The sequence below is a fragment of the Sesamum indicum genome, linkage group LG2, assembly GCF_026168435.1.
Source record: "Sesamum indicum cultivar Baizhima isolate 11 linkage group LG2, ASM2616843v1, whole genome shotgun sequence".
NCBI classification, from domain to species: Eukaryota; Viridiplantae; Streptophyta; class Magnoliopsida; order Lamiales; family Pedaliaceae; genus Sesamum; species Sesamum indicum.
In genome coordinates, this window is record NC_142658.1 from 14,702,258 (window position 1) to 14,715,685 (window position 13,428).

Genomic DNA, 13,428 nt, shown 5'->3' on the forward strand with positions numbered 1-13,428 from the left:
GATAGCTCATTCTATCAGTTAGCAATCAATTAAGCAAAACCTACAAAACAAGTCACACAATATCTTGAGCTGTTAACTGTTACTTTCCTCCAATATTTTCTCCATCCAATCTTCAAAGTAAATGACCCCTAATCAATATTTATACTTAGAGACAAGAAGTTGACATGATTGCAAGATTTGCAAGAACAAATGACAAGTTCAGGACCTATGTTTAATCAACACTCAAGACCTATGTTTATGTAATAATTGTAGGCATAATATAAATATATATTACTATTGAGAAAATGAAAATTTTAGTTTTTGGGAGAGGCATCCAGGGAAAACAGCTGGCTCCTTTATAAAGTTGATAATGCTCTTTCAACTACCAGTGGAATGGAAAGTGAACTTGAACAAAAATTGAGTGGTCCAAATGTCAATTACAAAACAAAACTCTCTCTCTGTCTGAAAACCTGCAAAATTTTGTAAGAACCAAAAATATATGATTCAGAGCCAATGATATTTTCAATAATTTGGAGGGGGGCATGTGAGTGGCAGTTGATGAACAGATAAGAATTGGGGGATTATTAATAATGGGATTGAGGAGTTCTTGATGCAACAAATGCCACTCAAACACAGAAGCAATAAGAGTTGGTTGAGCCATTACAGGGAAAAAGGGGCAGTTAGGTTATCTAAGCCATCTTAGGATTCTTAAGCATCTCTGTTTTTTATGTTTTCATTAACAAGGAATGAGAATAAGTTTGGTAGATTGGTTGGTTACCGTAATAATCCCATTTGAGCTAATTATTATTATAATCATTTTCTTGCAATGGAACCTCATCATAGACTAGAACATAATAGACATTGGACCCCCTTCATAGTAGCCTAATTGGGGTTTTCTTACATAATTTTGGAAAAATCATAAAAGTTTCATTACATGAGATCCAGAAATGTTCCAACAGTGTTTAGATGAAATGTCATGATAGATTATTACATAAACAGATATTTGGACCACTTATGATTTATTAGCATTTACCTTGCTTGCTATAAGTCTAACGAGCTAGTTTTTAGGAACTCAAAATTTCGAACTATCACGACCATTCATTATGTGGGGTCTACAAATTAAATTTTTAAGAGATCTGCAGCCCCTCAGAGCTGCTACTAAGAATTGCAAGATTCTGATGTTAAAACACTACAATTATTAGCTTAGACTAGAAATAATGTCTAAATAGACAGCAATAAACTTAAAAGTAATAGAATACATGAGCACACACAACATAACTCAGGAGTTGATGATAAAGCAAGCCAACAACAATTAATAATAGCTCAAGCGAGACCGCGTGGCGACTACAACAAAGGTTTAAGGTTTAGGCTGTCTGTTATTTTATGTTACATTGATTATGTGTGGTTTAGTATGATCAGCTTAACAACTACATATAAAAAGAGGCAAAAGGTTTCTGGTGAGTGGATTAAGGCTACCCTTTTGGTTTTGACTTCACCAGTACTCCATTCTCTATAGTATAAAATATTTCAGAAAATTAAGATATTCAAAGAGAATCTCAGAGAATGTTAGAAACTCAGATGGAAGAAGCCAACCAAGGGGTGGTTGAACATTTCAGTTTCTCTATCTATATTACGAGAAAGCAGAGACATACTCTACCACAAGAAGCAACAAATATAATAGTCCTAGAATATTTTTCTGTACTAGATGCAACTTAAAGTTATTGAATATTTAGGAACAACAACTATGGTTTGCTTGTATTTATATGTTTGTAAACTTATATTTCTTTCCTGGAAAAGAATGAGATGTCCTAAATTTCTAAGTCATCTGCATCTGGAATGACTGGGGCTATTGAATGATGATGTTGGTTCTTAGTTATAGCAATAATAAACCTTAGAAGGGCAAAAAAACCAAACTATCCGTCATGCATTCAGCAACCATACCATTGCTGTCTCAGCACATACAACTCAATTTCGAAGAACCATTAACAATCTCAATAAAGATTCAGATATAGACAAGCTCAACAAAGACCTTTGTAGCGGTGATCCCACAAAACACAACAGCTTCTTTCCAGTTTGTCTGGAAATTCAGTGTTTTATTAGTTTGAAACCTAAAAATGTCTCACAGTTATCACCTTGACAATGTATCTTAGCATCAGAAAGGCTTCCAAAGTCGAGCAATGAATTGGTCTACACAACAAATACATCATACATACGGATATGATTTCCTGATAAGAATGAAAATGCAGATTGAAGAAACTACAAGTAGCTGTAGGACGAGAACTATTATTTCCTAGTCATTCTACGTCTCCTAATTTTAGTTCAAGGGAGCAGAGGGGACATCATAGGAGGATTAAGAAATCAAAATATCCAATATGGTCCTACACATCAGTATTTAAAGGTATAATTAATTCAAATTCTTTCAATACATATTACAAACTCTGTTGCTGGGATAAGCAAAACAAAAATTAACCATTTTAGTACGAATGAGGGATATTAAGTATCAAAGATAAACACATACAAAGGAATAACAATAGGAGTACTACAAGTTCAATTTGAAAATAATCATGGCATAGCAATGAATTTGTTTTCTTAGTTTAGGAATATTCTAGGGCTTTGATGTATTACATATTTCTGTAGTTCATGATCAAGGACTCTTTTACGTTTTATGTATCAAAATAGTGTCAGGCACTATAAGTCAAGTTTCAGTAAGATCACCTTATTTTTCCTGATAACTTATAGTCCTTGAAATAGAACTTCGGGGCCAGTGTGCAAAGATGCATCACGTGTTATGTTTAGGGAGTCAGAAATTATCGGTGTATTTATTGGGATTTCAAAGAGCTTCTCAGTTTCTTTATGATAGTTTGATGCAATTCCAAAGGTATGCTGAGATGCTAGCTTTTCTAATTGCACTTAATCTTCTCTCCCATGTCATTCTTCCTTTTTCATATAAGTCTCAGTACCTTAATTCTTTCTTCTGTCTATAAACATCAAAAAAGCAGGCAAAAATTCTCAAGATTCTAAAGGACAAAATAAGGAGTAACCTAAATATGGGTAAAGACAGAGGAAACGTCTTTGCCATATGACATCAAGATGGAATAAGCAATATTCAAAATTGACGTTTAGACAGCCAGCATTCACTTTGAGAAGCCATTCATAAAGTACATGGATCAGAAAGGAAACAGGTATTAGCAGCACCATGTCACAATGCGTCAATATATCTGAAACTCAACAAAGCACACAAGAGGTAGTATAAATTATAATATGAGATACTTGTGATTGGTTTAGTCCCCACCCCCAAAAAAAATATGACTTCAAAAATAAAGTAAGAGAACAAAATGAATCAAGGGAATAGAATTAGAGACAAAGCCTGCATACACATATGAAAGCCTGTAATGAGGATTAAGAACCAAATATGTGTTTCCAATCGTTGAGCATATATGTGACTGCTTAAGGCAACTATGTGTTGAACCAAGGGAATGAAAATCAATCTAGTTCTAAGATCTTAACAACAGCATGAAATGTAAATTTAAAATTTGATTGACTGACATATGGCAAAGTAGATACATCGTACAGAAATGACTTATTACATTGACAAAAAGAATAACCAATCTGCTCTGTGACAAATGCTCCTGTCCCAGTCACATCAATTTATGTTAGAGCATCAACTATCTTAATACATTATCAGTTTGGAGCAGAAGGGAAAAAAAATAAGCACCACTGAAACTTAAGAAAATTAAAAAAAAGAAATGGTATCACTCTAAACAAACTAAAGAAATGTAAATTTCCACAGAGTAAGACGACTAAATTAACGGTAAACAAAAGAAAGCAACTTAATGCAGAAGAATAATCCTCCAACCTGAAGTAGCACAGATTGAGTTTGTATTCTTTTCCGCAATAGCATCATAGATGTGGCACCGCTCAATCTCTTCTTTGCTTTCTTTTTCGGCTTCATCTTTTTCTTGACAGATTGTGTTTCTATAATAGGACCTGGAGGCCCCCACTTTTGCAGTGCACTACCCCTCGGAGTAAGAGATGGCGGCAATCTCAAACTTTCACGAGGCAAAGGGTTCTGTGGCTTCTACACCAAGGTATTCTTCATAGAAAATCTAACCTTCTTTGCACTCTTCTCCTTATTCTTTGAAGTGGCAGCAACTTTAACATCTCAGCACCATCTGTGTCCATGTTGCCAGACTCCACCATATCTGCAGTTTTCGCTTTCTTCCTCTTATTAGTAAGCATTCTATTAGCTTTCACTGATATTAAGGGAGTATCAGAGGAATCTAGATCTTCGCCACTGTATGAACCAGCTTCAGTAGCAACTTTCACAAATTGTTTCTGAAGATTGGATATCACCGATCCATTTAAAGCCGCTGCACTTCCATCACTTTCCGGGTCATCAATCAGACTATTACCACGAGCAGTAAAAGACTTGGTGTTGAGATCTGAAGCCCCTTTCTCATCCTTTCTCTTCAGTTTATTCTTCTTCTTCTTTTTAGCCTTCTTATCATCTCTATCAACCCCTTTCTCCACTTCTTTTTGCTTCTTCAAGCTTCTATCATCAGACCTATCCTCATTTTCATGTACATCATTGGCCCCTTCTTGTGACCCCAATTCTGCAGTACAGTTACCAGTATTATACTCGACGGGGATTAACTGAGGCACCTCATCATCATCATCAGCACCACCAACAACATCACTGTGTTCAGGTATGGCAATTTCAATGCCAGGAGATTCCAACTCATTCTCCAACTTCAGAAACCCCTCATGCAACCCTATAGACAGTTTCCTGTTGCCCTGGACACATTCCACTGATGAACCAACCTCATAAAACCTAACTTACAACCCCATCCTCAAAGCAACCACCCCCAACAATACATCACCATCCTTTTCATCATAATCCACTCCCATCCTCTTCTTCAGCAAGATTTCCTTCCCCAGCTTCACCAATTCATCAAACACACAACTCTTCAACTTCCCTAACAATACCCTATTCTTACTCCTCATCAGGACCTCGAAAAAAGGCCTCAAAATAACATCAACCCCCATCCTCACTGGAAAATAATAATTATTTTTCTTTTGGGCCTTTTATTTGCAGTTGTCGGAGGTGGCTTGATCAGTCATGTTCAGTTATTGTATGCCCTGCAAACCTCCTCAATTTCCATTTCAGAACCATCTGTAGTTGAAGTACTCTCTAAAGAATGCATTGTCTCATCTTGCCCAAGTTCCAGTTGAACATGGTCATCTTCAGAATCACTTCCAAGCAAAGTCTTATCCTCCATGTCCGAGAGATCATCAAAACTCTCAATCTTCTTCTTCTTCCCCCTATAACCAATAAGATTCCTGACCTTTTCCTTCCAGACAACCAAAGGATGCTTCACAATTAACTCTGAACCATCATAAGCCTCATTCAGAAACACACTAAACCTCTTTCCCCTCTCAGAAACATAGAATATTCCGAAGTGCTTTAACAAAAGCCTCATTAGCTTCTGTGGCATGACAAACTCTCTTCTAAAATGTGTTAAATAATCAGTCACCAATCTTTTCTCGATTGTGAAGCTAAGCAACTCATGCATCACTGCAACAGCCCTCTTATCAAACTCAAGGGACCCAGCTTTTAAACCCCTAGCATCAGCATAAGGAGATAAATACTCCCTCTTCTGAAAATGCTCGATTTTTCCACCATATCTATAAACCTTCTTATAACTAGAGGGGAACTTCAATGGAAAAGCCAATTTAAGCAGTCCAGGGACATGCTCACTAACAATCTGCTCTTGCTTTAAACTCAATACTGTCTTTTCCAATTCTGTGATTGCCCAACTAGACTTCCAAGAAACAAGCTCCAAGTACTCCCCCTCATCATAAGGCTTAAATGGCTGAACCACCCGAAAGTTTTCTGGATAATTGTGCACCCATTGCTTCCTAAAATTCATTGGCAAGCCTAAGTCCCGCCTAAAATGTGCAATCTTATCAAGTGGTAACCGCTTATCTACAGCCATCATCAACATCCTAGTGACATTTTCAGCAGCTTTCTCACCATATTTTTCAATAATTTCCTCCTCCTCTTTCACCAATTTCTCAGCTTGTTCTGTCAACCCACACCAAACCACGCCCCTAAGGTCCTTATATAGCTCAAAAAGCTTAGGCGACTTCCGGAGGAAATCTGAGATTTTATGGGGCTTGGGGAGATTGATTTGCTTACGGTGTTGGTCAAGATTTCTTAAAGGGATGATGTTCTCCGGCTCCCCTTTGAGAACTTCGAACAAATACTGGATTTTGGAGATTACCTTATGTTTCTCCGCAGCGATTTCAAGGTCGTGCACGCGCTTGCTCTTGCTGCGGTCTTGAACCCTTTTGCTGGAGGTCATCCATCGGCATTGGACGTATGATAATCGTGTACAATAGTCATGAACAAAATCGTTCCTCATGAAAATTCTATAGTTTGAATTTAGTTGAGGCCGGGGCATTGTGCAGCAGAGAAAGTATCGTGCAGTTCAAGTGTTTGCACAAATGCTGCGATTGAAATTTCACTCGGTTACTCCTGGAAGGGTCATATTCTCGCTTAATAATTTTTAAAATTAATTACATATGCACCCCTCAAAAATATAAAATTATACTTTTTTTTCCAATAAAAGACTTTAGAAATTATACCTACAGTTAGAATATCTGTAAAAAATTAAAATTATTATTTATAAATACCTAACTAAATATTATTATGTGAAAAATACAATTTATTTGAAAATGTATGTGTTATGTAAAAGTTTAAAACTTAAATAAGTTAAATATATTTATAAATAATATTCAAGACGGTCTTGTCCCAATTCTGACCCACTAGGTCCCCAGAATAAAAACCTACCTGGGACCAAATCCAATAAAGTGGCGTTTATTTTGTGATATAAGTTATTTGGAATAAATTATTATTAGATCGATTGAAAAGTCCGATATTACTTGTCGGGATTTTACTTATTTTAGTTGTTTTTGTGAGAATTATCTAGGGGTGTAAACGAGCTGAACTCGACCATTTTTTATTGGTTTGAGCTGGAGCTCATGGCTTGAGCTCGAGAGCTTGAATCACATATAATGAGCTCGAGCTCGAGCTGAGCAAATTGTTTAGTTCAAGCCCCACCTTACACCCCACCAGTCTCCCCTTCACATACCAAATCAGTTCATATCCATTTTCATCTCTTGAAGCACCAAACCAACACAGAAAATAAAAAACTTGGTGTATAAGAATAATATTCTAGCATTCAAGAATTACATATATCTCCAATAACAAAGATTTAACAATGATAAACTTTAAATATATGTTCAAAACCCAAACGAAAAAGTGCTGATTGTAATATTATTTTTATTCTTGCGAACACCCCAAAAGGGTTTTTCCAGAATAGCTCGAAATGCAATCGGATATTTTTGGAGAGTTCAATAATATGAATTAGTGCTGATTGTAAACAAAAATATTAACAAGTATAAAAAGACTAGAACAACAAAAAAATTAAAGCACCATTTTCTGCTCATAAGCGCCGCCCACACACACACAAGCCGACGGTGAGACCAAGACTATGAGATATAATGACAAACCTGTTCGAGCTTCTTGCTTGGCCGACACAACAGCATTCGCCTTCCTCGTTGCCGGTGGTAGATGGATTGGGGCAATCGTTGGTTCGGGGCTAGGCTTTTAGCCGTTAGATTTGGTGGTTATGTTGCATCTTCCACAGAGGTCAAGGGTTCGAGTGTTAGTGGGCTGAGAGAGAAGAAGAGAAGAAAACAATGAGAAGAGTAAGAAATAAATTGGGATTTTAGAATTTAGAGGAATGAGAGGAGGGAGAAAGAAATTGAGGTTTTAAAATTTAGAGTTGTGAGAAAGAAATAGAAAGAGAGAATGTATATATTTTTAAATAAAGTTGTTGGTGAGATTAAAATTGTTGGATTGTATATTTCTTTAACAAAATTATTTTGTTATAAATAAATAATATTAAATATTATTATATTAATTATAAAAAAATATTAAATATATGGTACAATATTTTAATTTATTATTTTAAATATAAAATACTAATTAGTTTAATAATATAATTTGTAAAAGTTTAGAAAATATTTTACATTTTAAATCATCAAATACTTGCATATACTTTTGTAGAGTTATTAATGTTAGCCAAAAAAAAAAAAAAACTAAACATGAGTTATTTTTCTTGGTATCCTTGAAACTTGTGTGGCAGCCTCCAATATTACTAGGGTCCAACAAAGTATTTGTCCTTGGTGGAGTGGTTTGTTGATTATACTATTGTTGGTAGTCGTATTTAGTTAACTTGGAATGATTCTGAGATTGGGGTGGAAATTCTTAATGTTAGTGATCAATTAATACATTGCTGAGTTACTAATAGATTAATTCATCAACAACACTTGATTACTTTTGTCTTTGGAATGAATGATGTGATTAACAGGAGGACTTTGTGGGGAGACGTATGTACACTTGCTCATTTGAACCATGGTTTGTGATGGGAGATTTCAATGCTGTGCTTGATATGAGTGAGATTTGTGGAGCTTCCGGTGATATTAGGCAAGCCATGGAGGAAATCGATGCATGCATCATGGAGGCAGGACTTATTACGCTTCTTGCGCAAGGTGAGCCATTCGCTTGACACAATTGTAGCCCGAATGGACGGAGTTTATGGAAGCGGCTTGATAGAGTGTTGACCAATGATACAGTCATGCAATGTTAGCCAAATGCTTGTTATTTGAGCCTTGCTCCAAGTACCTCGAATCATTGTCCTTTCCTAATCCATGGCGGCACGCGGTTAAACTGCATAAGTGTATTCCGATTTGATAACTATTTAGCTTCCTCGCCTGATTTTCTTGATGCAGTTCACTCGGTTTGGAGGCACACTATTGTAGGCACATCTATGTTTGCGGTTACGAGGAAGCTCCATGCCCTTAAACCTGTTTTTAGGGCTCTTCGACAGGGCAAAGGAGATTTTTCATTAAATGTTAAGTTAGCAAGGGAATTCCTTGCTAATGCCCAGGAGCTCTTGACGAGAAACCGACAGGACGAGCTTCTCTTGTAGCTTGAGAATTGCTGCAAACTTGTCTATATGCGTGCCGTAAAACTAGAACAAATCATGCTACAACAACGGGTCAAGATGCATAGATGAAAGGGAGAGATCAATGCTCGCGTATTTTCTTAAAAAAAGTGGCTGTCAGCCGAGCATTAAAGCGTATCTTTCAAATTACGGACTCAGATGGGAATATGTTCACTATTCAAGATGATGTTATTGCTGAATTTATTCGTTATTTTTTCAGCATTTGTTAGGTGGTGAACATCGGGATAGGATGGTGAACATTGCACACCTGCGGCCGTGGGCGAGGCATGTGCTGATGATTAAGGAGGGTGATGTACTCACAGCACACGTTACTCGAGATGAAGTGAAGGAAGCCATCTTTGACATTGAGGAGGACAAAGCACCAGGCCGGATGGATATTCTGCAAGTTTCTATAAATCTGCATGGCCTATTGTGGGACAGGAAATAACGAATGCCGTCTTGGAATTCTTTCAACATGGGCAACTACTAAGACAAGTTAACACGACAATCATTTTCTTAATTCCCAGGGTACATAATCCCTTGACTGTTGGTGATTTTCGTCTTATATCCTATTGTAATGTGCTGCATAAAGCGATTACTAAGATTCTAGTGAAACGCATTAGAGTGGTGCTTAATAAATTGATTAGCCCCTAGGCAAAATGCATTTGCATGGGGCCTCTCCATTGGGGACAATGTATTACTTGCTCAGGAACTGTTATCAGGGTATAACCAACAGTGCACTCCACCCCAGCGTGCGTTGAAAGTGGATCTGAGAAGGCTTATGATATGGTGGAGTGGGATTTCCTATTTGCGACACTACAACTTTTTTAATTTCCCAAAAAAATTCATTGGCTGGATTCGGGAGTTTGTCACCACCCCTTCTTTCTCGATTGCTCTCAATGGGGGTATTCATAGTTTCTTTACAAGGGCTAGAGGGCTGAGACAAGGTGATCTCATGTCTCCTTATATCTTTGTTTTGATTATGGAGGTGCTAGAACTAATCTATCAGCAAAGAATAGAGCAAGATGGTGGATTCCTTTACTATTGGGGATGCGGTGAGATTGGTTATTCCAACTCTCTTTTGCTGATGATTTGCTCCTATTTTGCCGAGCGGATGAGGGATCAATCCGGTTGTTCAAAGAGGGATTGGAGATGTTTGCTTCATTGTCCGAGCTTCATACTAATGCTGCCAAGAGTCATATTATCTTCTCACGTTCTGCATATCCAATGTGAGATATCCTCATTATCATCCTTGGTTTCAGGAGGGAACACTTTTCGTCACTTATTTATGTCTGGCAGTCACTTCGTCTAAGCTTACAATCACTGATTGTAAACCATTGTTGCTGAAAATAGACAAGCGGCTATGAGGTTGGGACGCCCTTCAGTTGTCCTTTGCAGCAAGGATTCAACTGATAAAATCGATACTTATGGCTCTTCAGATCTACTGGGCGATGACATTTATTTTGCCAAAAGGGATTATCAAGAAAATTGAGAAGCGGCTCCACAACTTTCTATGGAAAGGAACATCAACCACTAGTTACCTTAAGGTTGCTTGGACACAAGTGTGTCGACCGATTGAGGAGGGTGGCTAAGGACTTAAGGATCTTACTGGACTTAATTTGGCCTTTATGACTCGGCATATATGGAAGGTGGTCAATTCGAACCCTGACTCTTTAGTTTTGCGATTAACTCGGTGTGACTGCGTAGTAAATCTATGTGGATGGTTGATGCTAGATTGGGAGCTTCGGGGTTGGAGGAAGCTCCTTCAATTACATAGTACGTTGCAGTCGCATATATAGTATATGGTTGGAGATGGTGAGAGGATATCGCTATGGCACGATCCATGGCATCCCCTGGGGCCGTTTATTCAACATGTCCCTCTCGGCTCCTCACTTACTCGCACGCGCGGGGATGATTTACTTCGGGTGGTCATCCAGGATGGGGAGTGGTGCTGGCCTAGGATGAGGAATGCTTCCATGTTCGATGTCACGAGGCTTTTACCTTCAATTAGAGGCGGTCGAGATTCTATTTCCCTTAATGGCGGTTCTTATGCCAATAAAAGCGTCTACAATATTTTTCAACAGATGGGCCCGAAGGTAGGCGGGTCTTCACTGCTTATGAGCCCTTTCAAGGCCCCCGAAACACTTTTATACTATAGTTAGCATTGCATGAGAGGCTCTCCACCATGGATGGGCCGTGGCCTCAGCATCTCCATGGTCAGTGTGTATTATGTTCCAATGGCACTATTGATACTCACCAACACCTGTTCTTTTGTTGCCCTTATGCTAGACAGTATGTTCAACTGTTGCGACGTGAGGTCTGCTTCTCTCGGACCACTAGAGGACGAACCATTGATGTATTGATTGCTGCACGAAGATGGAGGGAAAAACATGTTATCAATGCTGCCTATCGTAATCTTTTGGCATCCCTTGTGTATCACATTTGGCAAGAACGGAATTGACGGAGGTATCAACAACTGGATCGCGATGCAGCGTCCCTTGCTCGGATTATTCTTGATGAGCTTAGACTCCGTATACTTAGTGCTGAACTACCTCATAGCATTAGTACTATCGCCTTATATAGAGTATGGCGGATACCATGGCCTATTTAAATTGTCATCTGATTTTGTACACTCTGTACCTTTCCTTTACTTAATGAAATTTATCATTGCTGAAAAAAAGATTGGACATAGATATTTCGAAATTATATTGAATAGTGGAATGATGTGAAATCATCGATGGTGGTAAGACCCTAGATCAAAAACTTATTGTGGTACTATCCCAAATTATATGAAATGTTATCACCAAATTAGTTGGGTCCAATCATGCAAAAACACCAAAAATTGCCACATATTCCCAATCACTTGCGTTTACCAGACGATATTCGGGTGTGTTTGCCGTGCTTACCACATATTCCTAGTCATTTGAATTTATTGGATGATATTCGGGTGTGTTTGCCAATCCAAGTTCATGTGATATTTGGACTGAGTAATTTGGTAATACCATTTCATATAATCGGGGACGGTATTCCGATCATTTTTTATCTGGGGTCTTACCACCATCACTGATTGCATGTCGTTCCACTATGCAATGTAGTTCCGATGGAATCATGTCCATTCTTGTTCATGATGTCCCCATCTATTGGTAAACATAAACGCCGTTCACTTATCAATGGATTTGGGAGAATGTCTTCAATCATGCCAAATCGTCGAAGAACCCTTTCAGGTGGATGCATTCCACAATTGCATAGTGTATTAACAAACATCTTATATGCTATGGTGTTCGTAAGGTATAAAACGTCAGTGATTGTATATCAAGCCTTCCGCCATCATATGTTGGTCCAAATAAACTACAATATTATACCATTTAATCAATACACTTGGATCTATATGTTAAGTAATAGACTATGTATAAAGAACATCAGCACCACATACCTCATTCTTTCATTCGATCTAACGGTATTCCCAACAATGTGGAGGGCATTTTGAGTCATATGGATTCGGGATATATGAGATGACCACCTATAAAAATAAAAGCACCAAAAAAAAAATTAACTAAATAGTTACATATTTATTTTACTATTATAATTATTGATCAATAAACATACCGTGCAACATATGGTGGGACAAGGAGCATGTTTTCATCATCAATTATTGTTGGCCGTAATTTATGTCATTGGTGTAGGGAATTGGTGTTTTGATTATAATATAAAATCATGCTCAAATTTGTAGCAATTGCATGAACCCCACCTATATTTGATTTTTCCTCTCTGTGATGTTGTATACAACTCTTCGTACAAAAACGCCAATACTGTTGTACTCTAATTAGAGGTACCACCTTAGTGGATGTCGTGTATCTGTCGTAAGTACAAGAATGCCACAGTATTGCCCGTGGCACCAGGACATAATATCCCACCAATAATGCACAAAGCATATATTTATGCCTCCTGCAATACTGGCTCCAAAGGGCTATCATTGTCACACGTATTGCCAAGCAACCAATCATGCAAGGTAGTGAATCTTATTAAAAGCTTTCTCATCCAAGTGCAACCCGAAAAATCGATAACAATAATCTTGCTATTGCTGAGTAGTCCACTTTGTATCTACTCCAATAATAAGATTACCTTCAATAAAAAAAGGGCCCATTGATGGTGACGTCTTGAAGTGTCACAGTCGCCTCACCAATTGGAAAAAGAAAATATGAGTTTCAGGTTGCAATCTTTTCACTAACGTAGTAATAAGGCATTGGTCAATCTCAATCTGACCACACTGACTAATCCCTAAAAAACCCATATTTTAAAATATTTGTAGAACACAACTGTGGCGTAGGACTAGTTGAAGAACCCAAAAAAAGAGATCTCACCATGGCATACATTT

The 13,428-nt window shown here is 37.7% G+C and overlaps 3 protein-coding genes across 4 annotated transcripts; 1 reads left to right on the forward strand and 2 right to left on the reverse strand.

The window, feature by feature from the left end:
• Positions 1-1,981: 1,981 nt before the first annotated feature.
• On the reverse strand, positions 1,982-5,025 carry LOC105155897 (uncharacterized). Its single transcript, XM_011071880.1, has 4 exons — positions 4,855-5,025; positions 4,102-4,773; positions 3,836-4,057; positions 1,982-2,056 (listed from the first exon to the last, which is right to left on the reverse strand). The coding sequence occupies exons 1-4, from the start codon at positions 5,023-5,025 to the stop codon at positions 1,982-1,984; spliced, it is 1,140 nt and encodes a 379-aa protein (XP_011070182.1).
• Positions 3,494-7,811, reverse strand: LOC105155704 (Ubiquitin carboxyl-terminal hydrolase family protein). 2 transcript variants are annotated; one of them, XM_020692162.2, is made up of 2 exons: positions 7,555-7,811; positions 3,494-6,517 (listed from the first exon to the last, which is right to left on the reverse strand). In XM_020692162.2, the coding sequence occupies exon 2, from the start codon at positions 6,441-6,443 to the stop codon at positions 5,103-5,105; it is 1,341 nt and encodes a 446-aa protein (XP_020547821.1). In that variant the 5' UTR covers positions 6,444-6,517; positions 7,555-7,811; the 3' UTR covers positions 3,494-5,102. The 2 variants fall into 2 exon arrangements, with proteins under 2 accessions (XP_020547821.1, XP_011069926.1); XM_011071624.3 differs by having other exon boundaries at positions 3,494-6,489; positions 7,555-7,810.
• A 3,044-nt stretch (positions 7,812-10,855) lies between these two features.
• LOC148789210 (uncharacterized) lies at positions 10,856-11,514 on the forward strand. The gene is made up of 2 exons (XM_088877919.1): positions 10,856-11,149; positions 11,212-11,514. The coding sequence occupies exons 1-2, from the start codon at positions 10,856-10,858 to the stop codon at positions 11,512-11,514; spliced, it is 597 nt and encodes a 198-aa protein (XP_088734045.1).
• Positions 11,515-13,428: the final 1,914 nt, after the last annotated feature.

Excerpts from the sequence above, each read along its gene's own strand:
- LOC105155704 (XM_020692162.2), bottom strand. The coding sequence starts at position 6,443 with ATGCCCCGGCCTCAACTAAATTCAAACTATAGAATTTTCATGAGGAAC.
- LOC105155897 (XM_011071880.1), bottom strand. The coding sequence starts at position 5,025 with ATGGGGGTTGATGTTATTTTGAGGCCTTTTTTCGAGGTCCTGATGAGG. Across the intron at positions 4,774-4,854 it reads ATGATGAAAAGGATGGTGAT|GGCAACAGGAAACTGTCTAT; the intron begins GTATTGTTGGGG and ends GAATGTGTCCAG. Across the intron at positions 4,058-4,101 it reads TTCAAAGAATAAGGAGAAGA|AAGCCACAGAACCCTTTGCC; the intron begins GTGCAAAGAAGG and ends ACCTTGGTGTAG.
- LOC148789210 (XM_088877919.1), top strand. The coding sequence starts at position 10,856 with ATGGTTGGAGATGGTGAGAGGATATCGCTATGGCACGATCCATGGCAT. Across the intron at positions 11,150-11,211 it reads TTCAACAGATGGGCCCGAAG|TTAGCATTGCATGAGAGGCT; the intron begins GTAGGCGGGTCT and ends TTTATACTATAG.